The sequence below is a fragment of the Tursiops truncatus genome, chromosome 21 (assembly GCF_011762595.2).
Source record: "Tursiops truncatus isolate mTurTru1 chromosome 21, mTurTru1.mat.Y, whole genome shotgun sequence".
Taxonomy (NCBI): Eukaryota; Metazoa; Chordata; class Mammalia; order Artiodactyla; family Delphinidae; genus Tursiops; species Tursiops truncatus.
The window spans coordinates 29,816,577-29,841,726 of record NC_047054.1 but is presented as its reverse complement, the minus strand read 5'-3'; the positions used below and the strand labels follow the sequence as shown (position 1 = coordinate 29,841,726).

Sequence of the window (25,150 nt, the reverse complement as noted above, 5' to 3'; positions counted from 1 at the left end):
AAAAGAGAGCAGAAATTGTGGAGCAAAACTAGACCCAAACCCCCTTGGAGTCTCAATCCTTGTTAGATTATCTCTCTTACCTTTTAATAATTTGCAGAAAGGGATTTTTCTTCCCTTATTAACTCTTTTTGGTATATCAACTACCCTCACAGTCTAGAAGTTGTGCTATCTAAACTCAACATACACACACAAATAATTCCCTTGTCCTGCAGTTCAAACCATTTCCTGTTGGGTTGGCTTCATCAGAGATACAGGCCACCAACATCCCCTAAAAATTATATATTTCCACCATCTCTCCAGTCCCTCCTTCAAGCTAAATACTATACTTCTTTTAACATTTCTTCATTTAGCTGGTTTTTCTGGGTCTTTTCCACAAACTTTCTGTAAGTCTTTCTCTTAACTGTACACCAAAACATTTTAGATGGATGTTTGAAAATTTTTTACAGCAATTGGGGACCTAAATGTTTTTAATGACAATAAAAATTGTGTGGTGAGGAGGTGGTGAACAATATGAATTTGAAAGCAGTGGGTTTCAAGAACGCTGCTTCCTAAGTTTACTTGTTTTGAGTCCTGTTTTCCTGTGTCTAAAACTTCAAAGCCAGCACCTCCCTCTTCATGTCAGGATGTCTGTCCATCAAGAGGCTCAACTGTTCCCAACTGACCCTGCAGTTCTCCAGAACATGGTAGAACCTACATGTAATTCATATGATCAGAAAACCTCATGGCAAAAACACTCGAGACCTCAGAAACTCCTCCGGACTTCACCACCGACCTATTCCATTAGGATACATTCCAAATGCAAACAAAGACTGGCCTAGAAATTTAACTGAAAGAATTGACAACAAGTGCATTATCGTTCATCCCAGGTGGACAAACTCAACAAGCTCTAGATGAATTAGTTACATGCCATATTCCCTACTGAAAAATAGGTTCTCCTTTATGTCATTCTTCAAACCTCTCTGCAAATTATTTACTGCTCTTAGGAAACCCACTTTGACCCCATTGCCGAAAATGATCAACTAAGGAGTCATCGTTTACAAACATTTCACCAAACTACCATATCCCCAAACACAGGTCCATTCTCGGGATAGTGCTTCTTTCTGGAAAAGGGAAATTAATTGCGGAAAAAGTTAACTCTAAAAAGCCATTGTCTTGCTTCTCCAAGAGGCCTTGCTGAATCAGCACACAAGTCAACCCTCCCTTCAGAAGAGATCCAGCCTTACTCAAAAATATACATCCCACAGAATCTAGCGTAGCACCTGATATATAGGTACGTACACATGTGAATGTACTAATAATACAGTAAGTCCCCTACATACGAACCTTCAAGTTGCGAACTTTCAAAGATGTGAACGTGCCCCTATATGCCAGCTGTTGTACTGCACTACTGTAATTTTCAAGGTACCATACTGTAAGATTAAAAATGTTGTCTTTATTTTTTGTTTGCTTTTTATATATTATTTGTGTGAAAACTATTATAAACCTGTTCCAGTACAGTACTACATAGCCAATTGTGTTAGTTGGGTACCTAGGCTAACTTTGTTGGACTTACGAACAAATTGGATTTACAAACGCACTCTCAGAATGGAACTCGTTTGTATGTAGGGGAATTCCGGTAACTCAGGTATTAAGCACATCTTAGGTACCAGGCCCTGCACTAATAATACACACCATTTCATAAGGTAGATACGATAATTATTGCCATTTTAAAGATGCAGATATCTGCCCAACTGAAGAGCTAAGTGATTATTTTCCAAAGCTTCCTGACCTAAGCTAGTGAGAGATCTTGCTGGAATTCCAGCCCAGGTCAGCCTGACTCCACAGCTTCTGCTCTTAATCACCACGTGAGCAGCCTCTTTGTATAAATGAAGGCTGGCTCATTTGTTTCCTCTGGTTTGGGGAAGGTAGACTGCTACAATTTTCAATAATAATGTGTTTTATCTTAAAATCAGACCTTTCTCTTCATGCACATCCATACCTGTTTATATTTCGCAGTAGAGTTCTGTTAAGACAGATTTGTCTGGTTAATTTTCATGCTTGATTAAGTTATTCTGAAATATAAATTGTGAACACTCTGAAACATTATTTTCTCCCTCAAAAGACAAATGCCAGTATTCATGCAATGTTTGTGAGGTTTTCACGTATTTATTTTTATTTTTTAAAAAAGGAACAATAGATTTTGAAAATGCAGTGGCCTGAGTTAGGGGAACTTCCTTGAGGTCAGGGTTATCCATGGCAGCCATGTGTCCGGCAGGAAATCTGCAGCCGGGTGACATTAACAATGACCGTGGAGACCCTTGTGGCTGTACATCCGAATGAGCCAGGATTTGGATTAAAAGCAGGCTTTCTGCTCTTCACGTATATACATCACAGGCATCGAAGCTCATATTTCTCGTCTTTCAGCTGGTCTGCACCAAGTGGCTTGTAGGGCTGACTCATTAAGCCTGCACACTCTGATGCGGCCAAAACTCCCAACACTGCCTACGTGCGTTTACGTCCTTCTAAATGTACTCACTCCAGTAGGATAGGGCATCCCTGGGCGGTATTCCCAGGTTTAGACCAAGGATGGCTTTTATGTTTATCTTTAGGCACGTTTAGCTAAATATATAAGGCACATGCAGAACCTCATTGGAGAGAGAGAGAGATCCTCTACCTAGTGCCAAAGCACGGGATAATTTGACAATTAAGAATCGGTTCCTCACCCTGACAACTGAATCCTACACAGAAAGCCCTGAGTTCATTGCTTCAGCATCCTTTCAGAGAATGATTTAAGTGTTTACTTTTGAGCTACACCAGCCACGTGCGCACAAAGATTAAATAGTCAGCTGTCATCCTTGGCTAAAACAACTTACTGCTCAGAGATAAAACTATAACTTGTTATTCATATATACATGATCTTATGTCATCCTTACAACAGCCTGTGAAGTGGACACTGTCTTCATTCCCATTTTACATACAAGGAAACAGACCCAGAGAGGTTAAGGAAGAGATAAAAGAGCTCCAGCTGTTAAGGAGCAGAGCCTAGAATTCAACCCAGGGCAATCTGCCTCCAAAACTTGAAACTTCATCTCAGTGTTACACTGCCTCTTAACTTTTTAATAAGTTAAATCAACTTTGGCAGTTTTTGCTCATTAGGCATAAGCATTGCTAATTCAGATTCCTCCCTTATTCGGGAGGAATTAAAGGGGAAAGTGGGGGTGTGTTCTGCCAGCTGAGATAACAGTTTGTTTCCTAAGTCAGTCCCAACTCTCCTGTGGGAAGTGGCTGCACCAGGATTTCTGGAGTCAGACAAGCAGGGTCCACCACGTTTTAGCTCTGTGACCTTGGGCGAGTCACATCTCTTTTACTTCAGTTTCCTCACCAATAAAATGAGGGCAATAATAGAAACTAACTCAGTGTTCTTGGGGATTAAATAACACACAGAGTGCTTACAACAGTGTTTGGCACATTTTACGTGCTCAATAATTCTCAGCTATTCTTAGGATTAATAAGATGCCTGAACTAAGTTTAGATTACTGATCATATGTAAACATAAGAAGGAACAACTAACACGTCTATCATCCGGGTATTCCAGAAGATACTTTGCCTTGAAAAGATAATCCAAAAAAAGCCCTCCCATGGCCCAGGCTGCCTATATGGGATGGCTAAATGTACCTTTCTCAAACTAAATAGCTTTGGCATTGGCTGAATTCAAATAGAGTGTGGATTCCTTGACATTACCTCACTTCCAAGACACGCACACCCTTTAAACATGTTTAATTATACGCTTAAAGATCGTTTGGGTTCTCAAATAAATAGTTATCGACGCATCCTCTCTGTGGTAAGAAGCAAGGCCATCTTCCAAACCGTGCAACTTGCTCGAAATCACGTTCTCTAAAAATGTCCCTTCGGAGCATTTCAGTACTTGGTGTCCCCAATTGTTGCTGTCCCAGAACAAAAGCCTAATTGCTACTGCTACAATACAGCCCTTTCTCTGAGATCATCGTGAAGCCCTCGGAGCAAACAAGAGAGGGAGTTTTTGCGAACAGCGAGCACTGCATCAAATTCCTGTTCCGACCCTGAAGGCCAACACGAGCCGCGTTATCTTGGAGACTCGAGAACCCTTCTAATATCTACTCCTCCCTGCAACTAGATCTGTCTCTGGAGTGTTTCTGAGCCCTTTAGGGACACGTGCGTCTTCCTGCTTGGACGAGTCTGGAAAACCTCGGGGTCCCCATGTCCCACCCGCGCAGCGCGAAGGGGCGCGGGACAGCAGCCCCGCCTGGGCGCGATTCTGTCGCTGTGGGTCCTGGCCCAGCGCCCCCGGGGCACTGCAGGGCGAGGCTCGGGGCGGGATGTCCCACCAGGCCCACCCCTGTGCCCTTGCGCCCCGCGGGCGCCAGCGGGAGCCCCACCTTCCCAGCCCTGGTGGGACGGGAGCCGTGCGCTCCCATCCCCGGCCGGCATGCAAAGCCCCGAACGGCGGCCCGGGGATCTGGGGGCGGGAGGCGGGGGGCTCTGGGACTCACGCGATCTCTCGGGGTCTCGGGGGCCTCTCCGCGGCCGGCTCCCGGCCCCTCGGGCTCTGAGAGTGGGCGCCTCCCATAGCTCGGAGCGCGGCGCCCCGGCTGCGCCCGCTCGTGCTCTGCCGCGCGCCGGCCCGACCGGGACCCCGGCAGGAGGAGGCGGCGGGCGGAGGAGGAAGGGTGGGGCCGCGGGTGGGCGGGGGTGCCGGGGAGCCCGGCCTCAGGGTCCCGGACGCCGGGAGAGCCGGCTAAAGGGCGTTGCTGGAGACGCTACTACTTCTCCGCCAATCGCGGGGCTCGGCCGGCGCGGCGGCTCGTGACCCCCTCCTGGGGACCCCGCGGGAGAGGCTGAGCGCGCGGGTCACTGCGCCAGGGAGACCCTGGGCGGCGGAGGGCGACAGGTGGAGTGGGCTGGGGGCCCGGCGGCCGTCGCCCTCCCTGTCCGCCCGGCGCGCCCCGGCGCGAGGCTGGAAGGGGCGCGGCTGGGAGGAGGCCCGCCGGGCGGCCGTGCGGAGAAGCCCCGGGAGGGGGCGGTGTGTGTCGGCATCCCTGACCCGGGCTGCCTTCCCGCGGCGCGGCCTCCCCCGGCCGCTAGTCCTGCACAGAGGCCTCCGCGGAGTTGTGCAGAAAACTGGGGGAATCCTGGCCGTGTCCCCGACTAGCCGGGTGACTTGGGACAAGTTACTGCTCCCTACCCGAGTCTTGCTTTGTTCATTTGTAAAATAAGGGAGTGTGATCATTCTTTACCTCTTAAATGTCCCTTCCGGTTCTGACAACCAATGAATGAATTCTCTTCCGAGCTCTGTCTTGGGGGAGGGGGGAACGCACCTTGTCCCTCCCATTACACCTGTGATCCACCTATTCATACACCTGTGATCCACCTACTCATACTCCTTTTTCAGAATACTTCATGCTGTTTCTCATCCACTCCCGCCTCCCACTTCCCTCCCCTCCAGCCATCTCTCCTTCACCTCGGCGTTTCGTTTTTTTGTGGGAAGAAGAACAATCTCTTCTCCTAATACCCATTTATCCTTCCAGACACAACTCATACTCCCTGCCATAACACTGTCCTGCATCCTGGTCTTACAACTTTTTTGTTATTGCCTGTTTCCTTCACTAGAATGTAAACTCCGTGAAGACAGGGAATTTATTTCATTGTTTCATTTTCACAGTTCCCCCAACATACCTAGCACATACCTAGTACATACTCATAATTGTTGATAAGTGCATTCATCGTACACACGTTATCACCTTCCTTCCCACTGCTCCCATAGCACGTGTTAATTCCTCTAACATAGCACTTACCAATCTTATTTTGTAATGATCTCTTCACCTACTTGTCTTTCCACTAGGATATGAGTTCTTTTTAAGGGCAAGAAAGCTTCCTTATCTCTGTATCCAGGCTTAGTGCCTGGCGCAGTGCCTGTATCCTGGCTTATATATAATAAATATTTGCCGAATGAATGAACGAGCCAGTGGTTAGGCACACAGAATGGCGTGGAATGTTAACGTCCCCCTTGAGTGGAAGCTACAGGCAGTAAAGATGTATATGGCTACATTTTAATGTTTCCGGAAAGGACGGGAAACCCCTAATACAGACATATTTACAACAGATCTTTTTTAGGTCAAATTTTGACTTCCTGTTTATACATTATCTTCACTCTACTATAGCCAGAAGGTTCCCAGGATTCAGGATGCTGCTGCATTGTAGACATATACAAGCAGAATACTTGAGGGTGGGAAAATAAACATTAATTAGTAACAGTATAGTGAGACTGAGCATTGAGGTTTTGTGGGAAGGATTTCAAATAGCTGAAGAAAAGTTGACTCTTGGCAGATAATTTCAAATTTCAAATTCTCCCCACATTCTACCTGGAATACTTTGGCAATGTGATTGAAGTGTCATTGAGAATGCAAACACGACCCTGTCAAGAGCTGTGGTCCCCTCCAGAGGAACATTCAGCCCTTCCTAGGGAGAAAGGTGGGTCATTCCAAGGGAAAAATGGGAGGGGAAGCAGTGGGAGAGGGAAATGAGGATGGGAAAGTTTTCTTTTTCCCGGGTAGACAAGACGGGTTGTGGGAGGAGTTTTATTACTACCGGGTTGGCCAAAAAGTTCCTTCGGGTTTTTCTGTAAGATTTTCAGAAAAACCTGAACGAACTTTTTGTCCAATCCAATATTTGTGCGTAAAGGCACAGGATAGCATCACTAAAATGGTTTAAAAGAAGAGGAAGAGAGTGAAGCTCTCTGTGGTGCACAGACACTGAGACAATGAGGGGGAAAAGGAGTCTGTACAACAATGTGAAAGATGGTCTACAGGGGCCCAAAGGGCATCTCTACTAAGATGCTTGTGTTTATTGCTTTTGCTGCCCCTTCTGGTACAGAGACAGGGGTAACCAGAGGAGTGAAGACAGTGAAGGGAATTCTTGTCTTTGGGAAGTAAACTTACGAAGGCTTTTCCAGGAAAATGCCTGATGGGGTCCCAAGGGGGTAGTATTTGATATCCAGTGTTAAGGTTTCCCTTTGTGCATTGTGCTTCTGTCAGTAAGGCATTTATAAACATTGAAAAAAGAGTAAAGAAAGAAAATTTAAGAGACTGAAATTCAAGATGGTCCCCAAGATGGCAAAATACACCCTTCAGTGTCAAATCCTACCCTCAGAATGCTACTTATGCTCTAAGGAGGGATGGGAGCTAATATGTATTGGATACCAGGGACCCTGCTTGGTGGTTGACAGAATAACCACATTCAGTCCTCATAACACTGGGAAAGGATAATAGTAGGTAATACTTGTTGGGCACTTTTTAATGTGCCAAACTCCGTTCTAAATGCTTTAGATATATTAACTCATTGAGTTCATCACAGCATTTTAGGTAGGTACTTTTAGTATACTCAACTTACAGAGAGTAAAACGAAGCATGGAAAGATTAAACACACCTGAGGCCACACAGCTAGAAAACAGCAGAGCCAGGTTCTGACCCACGTAGGCTCGTTCCAGAGCTGTAACATAAAGCTTAGTTTCTATGCTGTATTTCCTTAATTTTTACACTGTGCACTCCACTTGAAGATGAAGAAACTGAGATGTAGAAAGGAAAGTGGTATATTCAGTATTTAAACCCAGTTCTGTCTTTATTACAAAGCTTATGCTCAAAGTGGATTTTTTTTCCCCAGCAATCATGCCAAATAAATACTACTCTTCAAAGTAGCCAACTTGGGAAGCTACATGCTTATCTCAGAGCTGCACCATCTTCCCTTTTTTTGGAAATTATTTAAATGCCAATTTATAAACCAAAGATTAAAACTGGATTTACTGGGCTTCCCTGGTGGCGCAGTGGTTGAGAGTCCGCCTGCCGATGCAGGGGACACGGGTTCGTGCCCCGGTCCGGGAAGATCCCACATGTCGCGGAGCGGCTGGGACCGTGAGCCATGGCTGCTGAGCCTGCGCGTCTGGAGCCTGTGCTCCACAACAGGAGAGAGGCCACAGCAGGGAGAGGCCCGCGTACCGCGAAAAAACTGGATTTACTACTTAAGAGCCACATACGGTTCTTGAAATCAGGTAGTGTAAGTGCTCCAACATTGTTCTCAATTTTCAAAATAGTTTTGACTATTCTAGGTCCTTTGTGTTACTGTATAAATTTCAAAATAAACATAAATTTCTTTTTAAAAATTTAATTAAATTAAAAAAATTTAAAATCCCAGTGATTGGATTTCCAAAGGGATTATATTGATTCTATTGACTAACACAAGGAGGATTGCCAGTGTAACAATTTTGAGACTTCTGATCCATGGACATGGTACAGCTCTCTATTTATGTAGATGTTCTTGAATTTCCCATAATGTTTTGTAGCCTTTAGCCTACAGGTCTTACATATCTTTCGCCAAATTTATTCCTAAGTGTTTTTATGGTATTGTAAATGGAGTTGTTTTATAATTTTACTTTCTAAATGTTAGTTGCTAGTATATAGAAATACAATTGACTTTTGTATACTGTATCCTGCAACCTTGCTAAATTCACTTATTACTTCTAACAGCTTTTTTTGTGCATTCCTTAGGGTTTTCTATATGATATCACTTGCAAGTAAAGACAATTTTACTTCTTCCTTTATAATCTGTATACTTTTTCTCCCCTTGCCTTGCTGCACTGACTAGGCACTTCTATACAATGTTAAATAAAACTAGTTAGTCAACATCCTCGCCTTGTTCCTGATCCTACGTAGAAAGCATAAAATCCTTCACATTGTAGTACATTAGCTGTCTTATTTTGTAGATGCAGTTGAGAAAGTTTTTTTTTTTTGTTTTAATTTATTTATGTATTTATTTGACTGTGCCGGGTCTTAATTGCAGCATGCGAACTCTTAGTTGCAGCATGTGGGATCTAGTTCCCTGACCAGGGATCAAACCCAGGCCCCCTGCATTGGGAGCACGGAGTCTCAGCCACTGGACTACGAGGGAAGTCCCGAAAGTTTTTTTCTTTTTAATTCATAATTTACTAAGACATTTTTTATGATAAATGGGTGTTGAATTTTGACAAATGCTATTTCTGCACTTATTAAAATAATCATATTGGTTTTCCCCTATATTCTATTAATTTTTTGAATTATGTTGATTTTTCAGATGTTAGAGACTAATATTAGTTTATTAGTATCCATTGGTTGGGTAATTTTGGACTGCATCTTGGACATCATGAATACTAAGCTGTGGAGATTTCAGATTGCATTATTTTTCTCTGGTGAGAGTTGTTTTTCCTTTGTTTTAGCAGAGAATTTTCTTGTTGGGCTTGAACTCCAAACCCTGTTTCTTGGGGTGGCAGCTCCAGTCTGAGTGCAGACCTTCTGTGTAGCCGAGCTGCTTTGAGTGTTTTCTGTGCACGTGTGGTTTAGGGCTTGGCCAATGATTTGGTGTAGGGACCCCCTCTTTGGCTCTTTCCTTTCTGGGTTCCCCCACTTTTTCAGCATTCATCATCTCCTGGCTTCACTTCTCTCATGCCCCAGAACAGCAGGGCTCGGGAGTTTTTCATGTATGTCTCTATTACACAAGCCACTGTGTGGACTACACTTAGCCCCGCACTAAAAGCCGAGGCAGAGGGACTACTTGTATGACTCTTTATCTCCTCTTCTCCAAGCTACATGCAACACCAGAATCTACCTACTTCTGTTTCCTCTTCCGTCCCTTCAGGTAATCTTTATGTATTATGTCCGGGTTCTAGAGTTGTTTTCTGTAGGAATGATCCTAATGGCCAGTATAGCCTATAATATCCAGATATACAAGCCCATATCTCATTCTTATGAAATGGTCGTTCTCAGCTTTATCACCCACCTTACTCATCACAGTTGTCCTGAGTGACCCTGGCCTGCTTTCAAAAATCAGATTCACCTCCACAGGGTAAAGATTTAGAATACTGAAAACAATTTGCTATGGGCCCTGAAGATGGTTTTAAGGGATAAGGACCAAAGGAGTTGAACAAAAGGAGCTTCATTGCATAACTGGAATAAGTGTGTAATCTCTCAGGGTGACAGACTAATATTCCCTAATATCTGTTCTCCCCCTCTCTCTTAAAACAAACCAAAAAAAGCTGATTTTTACATATTATAAATAAAAGTTATGTTTCCCGGTCTCCATTGCACTTAGGTGTGGCCATGTAATTAAGTTTTGGTCAATGGGATGACAATAGAAGTGCCAAGTTCAACTTCCAAGGGGTATCATTCATGGCAAGTGGGGAGGTACTGTGGTCTGAATGTTTGTATCCCCCTAAAATTCATATGTTAAAACCCGAACCCCCAAAGGTGATGGTATTAGGAGGTGGAGACTTTGGGAGATGCTTAAATCATGGAGGTAGAGCCCTCATGAATGGGATCAGTGCCCTTATAAAAGAGGCCCCAGAGAGACCCCTTGCCCCTTCCACCACGTGAGGACACAGCTAGAAGGCACCAGCTATGGACCAGGAAGAGGGCCCTCACTGAAATGCAGCCATGCTGGCGCCCTGATCTCAGACTTCCAGCCTCCAAAATTATGAGAAATAAATTTCTGTTGTCTATAAATGACCCAGTCTGTGATAGTTTGTAATAGCAGCCCAAACGGACTAAGACAGGAGGTGAGCCCTTTATTGGCTCTTTCTTTTGCCTGCTGGCTGGAATGCTGATGGGATAGCTGAGTTCACGCAGCCATACTTCAACTTGAGGTTGAAGGATGCTAACCCATAACACCTTGGAACCTCTAAGCCTGCCCTGAATTGCCTACCTACAGATTTCATTTATGTGAAAGAAAAATAAACGTACATGTTGTTTAGCCACTATAAGTTTGGATTTCTGTAAGACTCAGCCAAAGCAAATACGAATCAATATTCTGGTTATTAAACTGGGGAGAAGAAGAGTCCCATTATCTTGTAGTTAAACCACCTGTAGTTGGAAAAACTGTAGTACTTAGCAGCCTGCCAGCAATCACTCTATAAAGAGTGCTATGTAAACTAGTCTTAACCCTAACATTTCCCAGTCCTGAAGTTCAGCTCTGGCTGAATCTGTCCATAAAACCTCTCCCCAGCCATCACTGCTAAGCAAATCTATGCCCTACCCCAAATAAACTTCCACCAGTGGAATGACTTCATTCCCTTCTCCCTCAATACTATCCTGACTGATTGATTGATTCACTCATTCATTTGACAGATATATATAAACGCCTACCCTGATGCCCATCTTGATCTCAGTTCATCTTTGCAAACATATTGGATGAGGTGAGAGTCATCTGAAGCCTGCTACCAGCCTCAAGATGACCCTCTTGCAAGAAAGACAAATATCATATGATATTGCTTATATGTGGAATCTTAAAAAAATGGTACAAATGAACTTATTTACAAAACAGAAATAGAGTCACAGATGTAGAAAACAAACTTATGGTTACCAAGGGGGAAGGGGGAGGGATAAATTGGGAGATTGGAAGTGACATATACATACTACTATATATAAAATAGATAACTAATAAGGACCTACTGTATAGCACAGGGAACTCTACTCAGTGCTCTGTGGTGACCTAGATGGGAAGGGAATCTAAAAAAGAGTGGATATATGTATATGTGTAACTGATTCACTTTGCTGTACAGCAGAAACTAACACAACATTGTAAATCAACTATACTCCAATAAAAATTAATTAAAAGAAAATTAAAAAAAAAGATGACCCTCTTGCAAATCTATACCCTAATTCTACCTTGCATCATTGTTTTGGCCTAAAGATAACAAAAAATAAAAACTAAGAGACTGATTCCTAGAACAGACCTGGAAAGGCTTTTAGAGGCCATCTAATTCCACCTTCTTCTTTTAATATAAGTTAACCAAGGCCCTGATAGCCCAGCAACATGCCCCAGGTCAAGAGACAGAAGCTAAAACCACGACTCAGATTTCCCCACCCCTGCCCGGTCCTTTGTGTTTTCCTCAATCCTTATCTCTTTCATTCACACTTAAACCAAATACAAAGATTGCATATCTGTTATTTTGATGAGAAAACAAAAAATTTTACTTAAGAAACCCTCCCAGTTATACTCAGTGTCAAAGGGAGAAGTTACCTTTGTTGATTTGTCTTTGAATTTATTCCCAGTTGACTCTGAAGAGCAAACACGCCAGCAACCCAGACCAGAACCTTTTCTTTGGCCTTGGAACCCTTGGGACTGAAGAAAATTAAGTCAGGTGGAAGTCACATGCTGACTTGCAAGGTAAGTTTTCAGTGCAAGTTTCCAGCCAAATGCCTTTTGCCTAAGGCTAATTCTCAGAAATTCCTCTATAATCCAACAGCCACTCTGATTGCTCTTTAACACACTGTGCTAGTAAAGTTGAATTCTGGAGGGAAAAGAAAAACAAAAAAGTGTTCTCCTATTTCAAGGTGATGCAACTGTCACCTATGTAAGAGGGCAGTTTCTAGAAGACAGCTCGCGCTTCAGACCTGTGACCCTCGTCTCCTCCTGTGGAAACAGCTGCCAGGTTCACAATTTCAGTCTGTATTCTCAGGGAGAGGAATGAAAGCACTTAAAAAAAACCTTTTGTTTTTTTATTTCATTTACTTGTCACTTCTATTCCTACATAATGCTTCAGGGACAGTACACGCTTTGTGGACTTTTTATTGATTTTTTTTTTTTTTTTAAGCAGGCTATTGATGTGTGCTCCGGCTTTATGTTCAGAGACAGAACCTGCCTGTAATTCAAAAGTCCTGGATTCAGAAACCGCCAAGTGTCTCCTTGGAATAGTAACTCTTAGTACTTTTGTGGGTCTCGTATAACTTTGGGGTAGTGACCTGGAGCAACCATTGGGTATCTAAACATGGATTCCAACCCCATTGTCTGGTCCTGGGGGTGGGAGGGTCAGGAGAGTTTATCCACCAATAGTTTATTTCTACTCTGAGCCAGCAGGTTCTGACTTTACTTACTCCACCACGAAACGGCAAAGTGGACAAGAGAATGAGAAGGCTGGCAAAAGTACTGGAGGTCTGGGTTCCAGGAAGCGCTTTAATTTGTGAGCCTCTGGAATTAAAATCAGTATGCACGGCTCATTGTACAAAAATAGGAGTGTGAATATAAGAAAAAAAAATGCCACTGTTCTCTGGCTGGGCAAAACAAGCAGGGTCTATGGAGTCTGAAAATGCTTCAAAGCAGAAGCAAACATTCAGAGGAAGTCTCCAAAGAGAGTCAAAGTAAATATTCAAAGTTCTTTTGGCTTGGAAGCTATGACTGTCCTGAGAGGTTATATACAGACCTCGCGTGTTTATCTTAGGACATCTGTGAGCCAGGCAGAGCTGCCAAGTTACAAGAATAAAACAGGCTTTTAACCTTCAACAGGTTAAATAAAAGCAAAAGTAAGCACAGGTAGAACAAAGCATCAGAGCCACTCCTTCTTCTGGAAGTTTTCCACCTTCCTGCAGAGAAAGAGCAGAATTGCACATCTGCAGATAAAAACCCAGGGGCGCCCATAGGAGTTAGGATTGAAGAAAATAAAAGTGTCGTACCTTGCCAGGTATGGTATATACACAGATCGGTAGGGAGTGCTGTTGATTTGTTTTTCCCGTGTTCAAGGGAGGGGACATTTCCAAACAGGATTTGGTCTGCGTAGTCTTAGCTTTGAATTTTTCAACTTCCTTGCTTGCACTCACAAGCTTTTTATCTACGCTCTAATCTGTGGTCCACGTTGCTATTGATACTGTAACCATTTTGTTGAGCATCTGGGGTCTAAGAAGGTGTGGGCATAAGTGGGAACCAGAGCTTCCCTCTTTTGGCTCCCTGGCACCTGCTCAGGGGCTTGAGCAAGGTGGAATGAATGTGAGAGATGGAATAGCTGGGTCGTCTGGATCAGAGCAGGCTGAAGGCCTGTCATGGGGCCCAGCAGCTGACAGAGGCCATTGGGATCCCCTGATTTGAAATCCCACCTGATGCAGGGATCCTCCGCTCAAGATTCCTGATCAGTGGTTAGCCAGCCTCTGCTTGGAAACTTCAAAGATCTTTCCGGCAGACACAGAGTTGTGGCACTCAGACCCCTGTCAAGGACGGATTTAGCAACCCAGCATCAAGGAATGTGGTTAGCTGCTAACCCGAAGCTGTTAGTGTCTTCAGAGTCTGCCTGGGCTTTTGAGCTGAGATCAGTCCCCTCTGGCAGCCCCCAGCCAATGGCTGAGCAAGGTGGTGGTACAACGTCCTGTCCATTGCTGCCCAATGTGGGACTCCTCTCTCAGGCAATTTTTGCTTTGGAGCTTCACGTTGGCCTGGCAGACTTAATCTGACCTGTATCACAGTCTGAAGGCTGTAGTGTCCAATCTTGCTTTCTCTTCTTTTCCTTTCCCAGGTGTTACTCCTCAATCAGCCTTAATACGTGAAGTGCAGGGGATTTTTTTAGGGTATAAAACTATTCCATATGATACTGTAATGGTGGGGACATGACACCACACATTTGTCAAAACCTATAGAACTTTACGGCACAAAAAAGTGAAACTTAATGTGTGCAAATTAAAGAAAAAATATTTAGGAGATCAGGGAATCCCAGGATGGAATGCAGACTGTGACAAAACGACCTAACTGTATTGCAAATGTATGACACAAGTCCACTGGAGGGGATGTGGGGGGAAAGATGCTGACCTAACTAACTTTGGAAATGAATGGAGTCTGTAAAGCTGAAGGCAAAGGAAATTGTGCACAAGGACTGTTCTCTAGCTGATAAAGTTGTTCCCATGGGTGTACGTGTTAACACGTCTAATACCGCGATACACCTATGTCTCAATTGAACAATGAAGTAAGTGGATGGCAGATGGTGGGAGCCAGGTTTCTCACTGTCGGAGTGGGAAGTAATAGGTGAGCAAAGGGAGGTCTAGAAAGAGCCATGTGGTCATGGTTTGGAGTTGGAGACATCAGTGTGAATTCATGTTCTGCTGAATATAGATTCACGTGGTCACATATAGAAATATTTATAAATGTGTGTGTATACTCAGGTATACTTCTTATTGAAGTATAATTGATTTACAATGTTGTGTTACTTTCTGCTGTACAGCAAAGTGATTCAGCTATACATATATACACATTCTTTTTTATATTCTTTTCCATTAGGGTTCATCACAAGATACTGAATATAGTTCCCTGTGCTATACAGTAGGACCTTGTTGTTTATCCATCCTATATATAACAGTTTACATCTGCTAATCCCAAACTCCCAATTGTAGGATTCAACTCTTGAGTCAAGAAACCTCCACATACATAATGTCGGTAGGCTGGGCCCTTCCACAACTTTGGTGTCCCCATCACCCCTGCTGCCATTTTGTCTCCCACAGTGTTTTGCCTGGTGACTAATCTGTTGGCTTCAGAATGGGAATGCCACAGTGACCGCCAGCTGCCAGGCCCAAGGATAAGAGAATTAGAGAGTCTGGGGGGCTGAAAGGCATCTTCAGCAATACATGTCCCTCAAAGACTGGGTAATGCTTCTGTCAAGCACGGGAATGTCAATAAATGGGTAGAGTTTTCCAGTTCCGTGTGGAGAGAGATTGGAGGTTGCCGCTCTGTCCTACCAACAAGTAAAAAGATAAACGGACTGAAAAATCAACAACTCCTCTGGGATTCGTAAGAGAGGGGAGGAAAGAGGGCAAACCACTGCCGCCAGATTGGAGCGGCATACAGGCGAATGCAGGAAGTCACTGCTTAGCGGAGCAGACTCACAACCAGAACCAGGTGGAAACCATGCTGGGGTAAACTGCAATTGACGAATTGCTGGGGGCTCAGTGTGGACGGCTCTGAAGGTTTCAAACTCCAGGGAGACCCAGAATTTTGAGATTTACCCCCAGGAGCTAGACCAGATTCCCACAGAGAAAAATCCCCTTGGGCTTTCGGCAAGGGGAGAGGGAAAGAAACCATTTGAAACATGCCAGAGCGTTCCATTTTTCTTCTTTTTAAAATTTTTATTTCATACTGGAGTCTAGTTGATTAACAGTGTTGTGTTAGTTTCAGGTGTACAGCAAAGTGATTCAGTCACACGTATACATGTATCTATTCTTTTTCAAATTCTTTTCCCACTTAGGTTGTTACAGAATATTGATCAGAGTTCCCTGTGCTGTACAGTAGGTCCTTGTTGGTCCTACTGTTGGTCCTATATTTGGGATTAACGTATACACACTGCTATATTTAATGGCTTAAGTACAGCAGTGTGTATATGTTAATCCCAAACTCCCAATTTATCCCTCCCCCACCTTCCCCTTTTGTTAACCATAGTTTGTTTTCTAAGTCTGTGAGTCTGTAGGGGAAACTAGTTACCCAGAGTCTAACCTGCTGGGGTACCATCAAAGCCTAACTGACCTGGAAAGGGAAAGACTCAACTCCAGCCCACCACAGCCATCCTCTCTGAGAGACGCTGGAGGGAGCACGGCCCTGGCGACACCTTCATTTCTGCCCAGTGATGCTGAGGTAGGACATGCGGCCTCCAGAACTGTTAGAGAATAAATGCCTATTGTTTTAGGCCTCCAAGTTCATGGTCATTTCTCACAATAGCCTCAGGAAACAAATACACTTTCTTGCTAAATTTCATCCTCCTGTCATATAGACTTTCCTCTCTCTAATAAACAAACCCTCTTGTATCTGTCAGGACCCTGGCACGTAACGCTCTCCAATTCGAGAGTTTAATAAAGGGATAGTTTACAAAGGCCTGAGTAGAGTTGGGGACAAGAGAAAGTGCAGTTCTCCAGAGCTGTACGGTCAGGGAGACACTGTTGCTGCCCTAGGCCTGAGGGTCAGAGGGACAGAAGGGCCGTCTGACAGGAGTGTGGCCTTCAGTCAGGGGAGACACCAGCCCAGGCAATGCAGCACGAAAGGACCAAGGGGAATGAGTACCTTTGTGTCCCTCTCCCCTCCCTCTGACCTCCTTCCTGAGGGCTCCATTGGCTGAACCTAAACTATATAGGAGCCAAATGCAAGGTAACTATTCAGGTCAGCCTACTGGACACAGAGGAGAGTGGAGAAGGGTGGGGAGGGGATTGAGGGGCCAATGGACATAGCCAGCACCCGAGAAATTGTAACTACCCCTACCAGACCACCCACATAGCAGACTGGTTTTGTGGACCCAAGATTTATGACCTTGGCCAAGTCACCACTCCCCTAGGTATCGGTCCCCTCATCTGTCAAATGAAGGGTTTAGACCGGAAAGCCTCTGAGATCCCTTTCAAGCCTTACGCTCATTATTCCAGAAGCAGACTGAATGCCTTCAGGCTAAGGCTGATCCCTGCCTGGAGCCCCAATAGCTGTTTGTTTACTAACATCTCTTTTCCTGATGCCCACCCGGCATCTCTGCAGGGATGGGCAGCGAGGGCCACTGAGACACTCCCAGGAAAGGAACCGGGCCCGTGCTGGCTCAGGGATGCTGGAGAAGGAAACCTGAGGCAGGAAAACCAGACGGGGCTCTGGACCACCAGCAGCGAGAGGCTATGAGGCAGCAGAGAAGCTGTCCCTCAGCCAGCGGGGGGGTCAGCAGCCCGGGGCACGCCTGCTAGTTCCTGAAGAAAACTCCAGGGACCCCAGCCCCCCACGGCAGCTAGAGCAGCCCTCAGGCTGGCCCAGAACTCGGGCTGGCAGGCCCAACGCAGAGGTGGCTGCCAGCCACCACGCAGCTGCTAATGATTAGCCAGAAAGTCAAACCATGGAAAGTTCCAAGGGTCCAGGAGAGCCCCACATGGACCAGTGAACATACACCGAGCCTTCCCCGGCTGCCTTGGGACATTTTGTTCGGTACTGTGTCTGCTTTTTCAGGGACTTCTGTCTGCTTCTGTCCCATGGAACCTCCTTTTGAAAATAGAGGTGAAGCTAGGAGCCCCTCCAGGGCTGAAAGTGCAGAAGGTGTAATCTCCCCATTCTCATGTATCTTGGGTGGCCTGGGAGATACAACGGATTCCTCCTTTTCCCCTAACCCTACCCTTAACCATTGAACTACGTCCCTCCATAACTACAGATAGGCCCCACGTGAACCTTAGTTTATCATGTATGAAGGACCTATATTCCAATATCCTTAAAAACCCTCCCCAAACTGCTCATTGATTCCTAAATTCCATTGTCATCTTGTCTCCAGCAAAAAAAAAAATTATTCTTGTTGTAAACACACCCACACGTGGGCGATGTGTACTTCAAGGTTGTTCAGTGAATGAAGGGCCTGAAAGCCTTACCAGAGATGGGGAAGGAAGGAGTCTGGATGTCAGAGGCTGAGAACGTGGGTGGAAGAAGGGCCTCTATGAAAGAGAGACACAGAGAGAGACAGAGAGAGAGCGCTCTGGGCACCAAGGAAAGACATCACGCTTCATGCTGCTGCCTGGAGCTGTCCCGGTTGAGTCGGTGCTATAAAGATTTGGAGAATTCAGATAAGCAGCTTCTGTATCCACTAACACATGAAAACCTTGTGATCTGGACCCCAGACACTCACAAAGGAGCTTGTCTTTCGAGACTGGAGCAGGAAACAACTGGGGAGCTGGCTAGCGGGTACTTGGGGAGTGTCCCTCCTCCAAAATGCTCACCTATGTGCTGCCACAGTGACAGTGAAGTCTCCCACTGGAGATGCACCTGTGTATCAATTCACTTACTAGTCACTTTTCAATGGTCTGCTGAAAGCCAAGCACCGGTCAAAGGAGCATTGGATGGACAGCCAATAAGAGGATCCATTTTAAATATGGGCTACAGAGGGGATTAGGTGCTGAGATCCCTGCAGAAAAGGAGGGACACATCCCTGGAGACAGTGGGCCTCTCGGAGTGCACGGAGAAGGTTAAGAAGACAGCCTGCTTCACGAGGTAACCCGCGCCTGACCCAGTCTGCTGGGTTGGATGCAGCTGCACTGGGCCTCCGCTGTCAGGTGCCCTTTACATCTTCTGACCCCTGCTCTCTAAATGCCTAAGAGGGCTGTGAGTTACTCCACCCCCTTCCAAATCCAGCCCTCCTCAGACAGAGAGAAAGGGCTTAAATCAGGGAAGATTAGACTTACCGTAAGGTAAGAGTTAAGCGCCCATACCCAAGCCAGACATACTGAGGTAGACTCCCTACCCTGGCACTTAGCAGCTGTGTGCTTTTTTGCATATTATTTCCTTCTCTAAGGCTTGTTATCCTTATTTGCAAACTGGGGATAATAGTAGTACTGTTGCCCCTGGAACAACACAGGGGGTTAGGGATCACCACCCTCCACAGAGTCAGCCCTCCGTATCCGAGATTCCGCATCCGTGGATTCAACCAACCCCAGGTTGGGTAGTTTTTTCAATAGATACTTAAATACTGTAGGTATTTATTGAAAAAAATTCCTCTTATAAGTAGACACACGCAGCTCAAACCCATGTTATTCAAGGATCAACTGTACTCACCTGATAGGCAGACATGGGGGTTAAACAAGTGAGATAGTACATATGAAGCACTTAGCACAATGCCTGACTCATAGTAAGTGCTCAATAAACAACCACCTCTCATTTATTTCTTGCATACTTTTGCTTCCAGTAACAGTCGGCAAATGGATGCATGCTCCTCTCAAAATCATTGCAAATTTAGTCTAGACTTAGGCGGTGCTCACGGATTTGTTCTCTGAAAAAGCCACAAAATTCTTTTATAAGTCATGAGCCCTTCCTGTTTTTTTTTTTATCAGCTATATTTAGCTCTTAAATTTAATATCTCAGCTTGAAATCTTAAAGTCATCCTTCCAAAAGTACAAGTGGTTCAGCCAATGGCATTTACAAGCAAGCTTTTTTTGTTTGTTTTTTGTTTTGGAAATAACAATAGGTCAGAAGTGGGACTGATTTCCATAACTACAAAGATAAATAAGTTAAACTTCATTTAATCCAAGGGTCCAGTTTGGCAAGTCCAATCCTGAAGACTAGTTGTTTCAGTTTTATTAAACTTCTAAGAGAACATCTAAGCTTTTTCTCGTAGGTCTTAAGCTGTCTCTCAGGGACTCTGGATCCTTCCTGGCTGGGGTCCAGGCACAACCGTCCCATCCCCGGCTCACAGGTGACATTGCTGGTGTCCATTTTTCAATCTCAAACACTAGTTACTTCTTATTTCCAGCCTGCCACCCAACCTCTTTTACACATAATAACATATTTATTGAGTGCTTACTATGTGCCAGACACAGCCCCAAATGCCTTATGTGGACTGAGTTATTTCATCATAATATCGTTATGATATAGGTGCGGTTATTATCATCCCTCTACACGGAATATCTTTATTTTGGAAATTCGCCGAAGATGATCTAGCTAATATGGGGCAGAGCAAGGATTTGAGCCCGGGGAGTCTGGCAATAGAGCTGGCTCTTTCCCACTAAACCCATGTCACCTCTCATAGGACAGGTGACGCTCCCAGGGCCACAGCTTGGACAAGAATTCCGACTCTACTTTTTCACAGCAGCACTCTTCCGCCATGGAACGTCCTGTCCTGGCCCCGTTCCTCCCAGCCTATGCTCAGGGACCATCCTTTGCCAAAAATATGAAAGAAACACACAACAACATCCCTCTTACCTCTGTCAAATGGGGCTGCAAAACTATTCAAGGTGGGGTGGATCAGGCTTGGGGGAGGGGCTCCAATCTCACCTTCATCACTAACTGGCTGGGTGCCCTTGGTCAAGTGATGTAACGCCTTTACCTTCACGCTGCTCATCAGCAGAGTGGGGAACAGGCTGAAACTGCCTTCCAGGGCTTTCGTGGGGATTACCTGAGCGTATCTGCGTAATGTGCTCAGCACAGCGCCAGGCTCAGAAAGTAAGCTGTCATTGTTAAGGTAGATGAATCATAGCTATTATGAGTATGGATCAGGCAGTCCATCACTGTGAGCAGAATTGAGAAGGACACATTCCGAGAAGACTTAGAGAGAGGCCAGGTTGTAATAATATAAGCTCTCTGGGGCCCCGCCCCTTGTCTGTCCCTGCACCTGAGGACCGGCTGCCTGGGACGGAAGGGCTCACCTCTCGAGCCCGCTTGGCACACACCTCCTGTGGGTTCCCTGGAGTGGGAGATGGTCACTAAGTAGAAGGTGATGGGGAGGGCCAAGTGAGAGCCCAGACAGGGCCCGGCTGGAAATCCCTCCATAAATCAACTCCGTTCCGTAAGCAGTCAGTTTCTCCCTAGACACAACATTACCTGTCCCAGGTAAGCAGTTCTGAACATTGTTTTCAAAACTTTCTTTCAAATGGGCACCCCAACACGTAATCAGGTAAAGATGGGGCTGCTCTGTCGGGAGTGGAAAGAGGAGGCGCCTGGGGCATCCACAGCTGCTTTGTTGAACTCCTGCCCTGCGGGGACCCTGCGACCCTTCTGAAGGGCAATGAGGTCCCTCAATCACAGGTTGAGAAACATTTTCTAAGAGAGACAAATACATAGTCGTCCCTTGGTTCCCCCCCGGGATTGGTTCCAGGATGCCGGCGGACACCAAAATCCACTGATGCTCAAGTCCCTTCTATAGAGTGGCGTAGTACTTGCATATAAGCTACACACATCCTCCCTTATACTTTAAATCATCTCTAAATTACTTATAAAACCTAATACAACGGAAGTGCCATGCAAGTAGTTGTAAATACAATGTAAATGCTACGGAAATAATTGCAGTGCAGGGGCTTCCCTGGTGGCGCAGTGGTTGAGAGTCCGCCTGCCGATGCAGGGGACACGGGTTCGTGCCCCGGTCCGGGAAGATCCCACATGCCGCGGAGCGGCTGGGCCCCGTGAGCCATGGCCGCTGAGCCTGCGCGTACAGAGCCTGTGCTCCATTAACGGGAGAGGCCACAACAGTGAGAGGCCGCGTACCGCAAAAAAAGATAATAATAATAATTGCAGTGCAAATTCAAGTTTTGCTTTGGGGAACTTTCTGGAATTTTTTTGGGGGGGGTGGGTGTTTGTTTCGAGGTTGGTTGAATCCAGAATCCAGAACGTGTATACGACACGAACCCTGCCCTTAGCGAGCTTAGAGTCTAGTGAACCGGCGGCTACAGGCTTGTACTGGCCGGCAAGTGAACCCCAATGTCCATCGTTAAGGTACAATCCTAACAAGGCACTATTGCTACCTCCTACAGAACCCCGAGGCTTTTCAGTTGCAAGAGACCCCTCCACATTTATAACGCACACAGTAGGGTCTGGGAAGAGCATGCCTACATTTTGACCTGCTTCAGTAAAATAATCTTTAGAATTAATCTATCTCTCACAACACCTCTGTGAGGTGTGGTTATTCTTGTCTCACTTTGCAGATGAGGAAACTGAGGCTGAGGACATTTAACTTGTCCAAAATCACCCAGCTAGGCAATGAGGGAACCAAGGGTCAAACCCCAATCTTGGTTTCAGAACATCGCATCCTGGACTCAGTATAGATCCCTCCTCTGCACTCACTAGTTGTGTCTCCAGCCTCAGTTTCCTCATCTGTAAAATGGGGATGATGATGATGATGACACCTGCCACCTTTACAATGGTGATTGGCACACAGCCAGTGCTCAGCTGGAGTTAGTAACTGTCTTGGGATCACCAAGTAATAGGTTATGACTCATTTGTCCAATTCACTCTCTCATTTATTTATCTTGTTAGAGAACAGTGCAAGGCAGTATGTGGATAAGGAGCAAAATGAGTGCTACAGAGAAGTAAAAAGCCATAGGCATTCAGAGGAAGGGCATTTGAAATTCTTCATTTATGACTGCTTCATAAAATTTTGAGCACTCCTTGTGCAGAAGCCATGCTGAGTTCTCTGGGTCAGTCCAATGTCAGCACGTGTTGCCAAGGCTAACTTCTCAGTGACCAGCTGCTGGGGCAATTCCCTAACAAGCCACATGCAGCCTTCCAGGTAGACCAGTTAGCTCTGCCACAGACATCTAAGTGTCCAGGGACACCTGGGCTCTGCCCATAAACGCACAGCACTGGGGCCATGTGCCACATCCCCCGACCCGAGAAACAGCTCAAGTCGTGTGTCCCCCTGACAGTGGGAGGGGGAGAAGGGGGAAGCATGGCGAACCAGGAGGACACACCACCCAGGTCCTGGGAAACAGGGGGACCCCAGCTCATCAAGGTGAAAATACCTTTTCCTTGCACAGGCACGTGGGTCATTCCTCTCTGAATCTATTCAGAGAGGAATGTATTTATGAATGCTCCTCCTTGACATTGCAAGACTCCCTCCCCACGACCTCTCTTTCCAAGAAAAGAAAGCAAAAGAAAAAAGAAATCAGGGAATTCCCAGAATTCTGCCCTAACACTTTCCACACCAGACAAACAACACGTGCTTCCAGAGACCCAAGAATTAAAGTAAAATTTGGAAAGGGAGAGGGAAAAGAAATGCCCAACTTCCCTGGAGTTCACTCACCCTCCACACACCCCCATCAACCAGAAAACGTCTCCAGCCCAAGGCTTAAAGCTCAAGGGCCCCGCTTTGCTCAATAAATGCTAAATGACCCCAGAACACCCAGCCCCCGTTCCTACCTCGTCGGTGGTGGTCCCCCGGTCTCCTCTCTCCCTTCGGCGTCACCTGCTACAGCGGATCCATCATCTTTGCTTAGGAAGCCGAGCGCCTCTGGTCTGGGAGGGGTTCCGTGGAAGGAAGGGGAGGGCGGGCTGAGATCACCGACGTGGGGAAGGGTGGGTCTCCGAACCAAACGCTTGGTTCGAGGGAAAAGGATGTTTTGTAAGTTCTGGCTTGAATGTCCAGGGGCAGAACAGGAAATGTCCACTAGGGCTGGGAGCCCCAGGGAGAAATTGGCTGCTGTCTCCCTTCAGAGGGAGCTTCCCGAGGGCTCTCAACTGCGGCCCCGTCTGGAATTTAAAGCTCCGTCTGAATCCTTTTCCCGCTTACTCTTTCCTCCGGCACTTTTTTTTTTCTTTCCTTAATGGAACGTCGGCTTCATTCCTGACATGCTGGAAAAGTTTTCCTCGGCCTAAACTTGGCTCAGGAACACTCTCCCCTTGTGAGAGAATTTCTCCTGTTACACAGTTCAGCTTTAAGAAAAAAAGAGAGACAGAGAGTCCTCTTTGTTTTGCCAACTTTTGTACTAGGGACATTTTTGATGGATGTTTTTCCCCTGAACCTCTGGATTCCAAGAAATATACACACCCACATCCCTCTTGACCTTTTTTTGGTTAATTTTTTTTTTTTTTTTGGTTGCGCCAGGTCTTCGTTGAAGCACGTGGGTTCCTTAGTTGCGGCATTCATGTGGGATCTAGTTCCCTGTCCAGGGATCAAACCTGGGCCCCCTGCATTGGGAGCGTGGAATCTTAACCACTAGACCACCAGGGAAGTCCCCTTGACTTTTTTTCCCCTCCCCTTCTAATTGAAAAGTAACAATAATAATTGGTGAAAGATGGCAGAGAAAATGTCCTTAGGTTGTGGGCTCATGGGGTCCTGCCTGGGTCAGCCTTCCCCGGGCGCACACCTCTGCCCACAGGACAATGTGTGTGCTGTGTGGCAGAGAGGGGGTAGAGATCGTCTTCCAGGCCCTCTCTTTGTTCTAGGTATTTCTATGACGGAAGCACAGGAATGGGTTCTCTTTCCCAAATGGGGTCCGGTTCCAACTACAAACTCTGCCTCCTCAGCCCCCCAGGGATGAAGCGAGAAGATTCCCAGCTGTGATTCTTGGAGGCGCTGGGTAGGGGATGCATGGGGGTGAGAAGGCATCCTGAGATTCAGTTGTTGGCGGTCCCCTGGAGGGCAGCATGTCTGTGAACTGTCAAATGCCACCACAAATTGGGAAGCTTTGGGGTCCTCGTTGACCCCTGCAATAAAACTTGGTGGTTCTCGCAAGAACTAATTGGGGCATTGTTCCACAAACAGGAAATGAGAACGTCTCCTTTGTTCTATTTATTGAAAGAGGATAGGTAAGAAACAAACGAATAGTGTAAGCAAGATTATAACAAAAAAACTTTGGGCCGATTCACTAGGTTAGAAAGTTTCAAATGTTTTGGAAGTCTCCTTCAGTTTACAGAAATTATACGGTCTATACACATAATAGGCTGAGGCTACCAATTTTTAGATCATTGAGTTGATGTACTGATTACATACTATTTTTATCTAGTTAGTGAAGCAAAACTGAGCTAGGTGACATTTTTGTGTTCTAGCTTGAGGCTGGTACCTGAACTTGAAAGTAATTGACATGCATTTATATCCTGAAATTTAGAGAGTATCACTTTAAACATGTTTTACTGCGGAGATAATCATAACAAAATCTAA

The 25,150-nt window shown here is 45.6% G+C and overlaps 1 protein-coding gene across 11 annotated transcripts in view; it reads right to left on the bottom strand.

Annotated features, from left to right (window-relative positions):
- TACC1 (transforming acidic coiled-coil containing protein 1) overlaps positions 1-23,548 on the bottom strand; it is a 112,853-nt gene extending 89,305 nt beyond the window's left edge. Inside the window, exon 1 of one of the 11 annotated variants that reach the window (XM_073798579.1) lies at positions 23,410-23,548. Coding sequence is in view for 3 of the 11 variants with exons in the window: in XM_073798575.1 (XP_073654676.1) it covers positions 4,509-4,585 (77 nt within the window). In the remaining 8 variants the exon portion in view is untranslated. Of the gene's footprint in view, positions 1-4,508; positions 4,667-23,409 lie in introns of those variants that run through there. The other 10 variants (XM_073798574.1, XM_033848719.2, XM_019921454.3 and 7 more) reach the window with 10 other exon arrangements.
- Between the last annotated feature and the right edge of the window lie 1,602 nt (positions 23,549-25,150).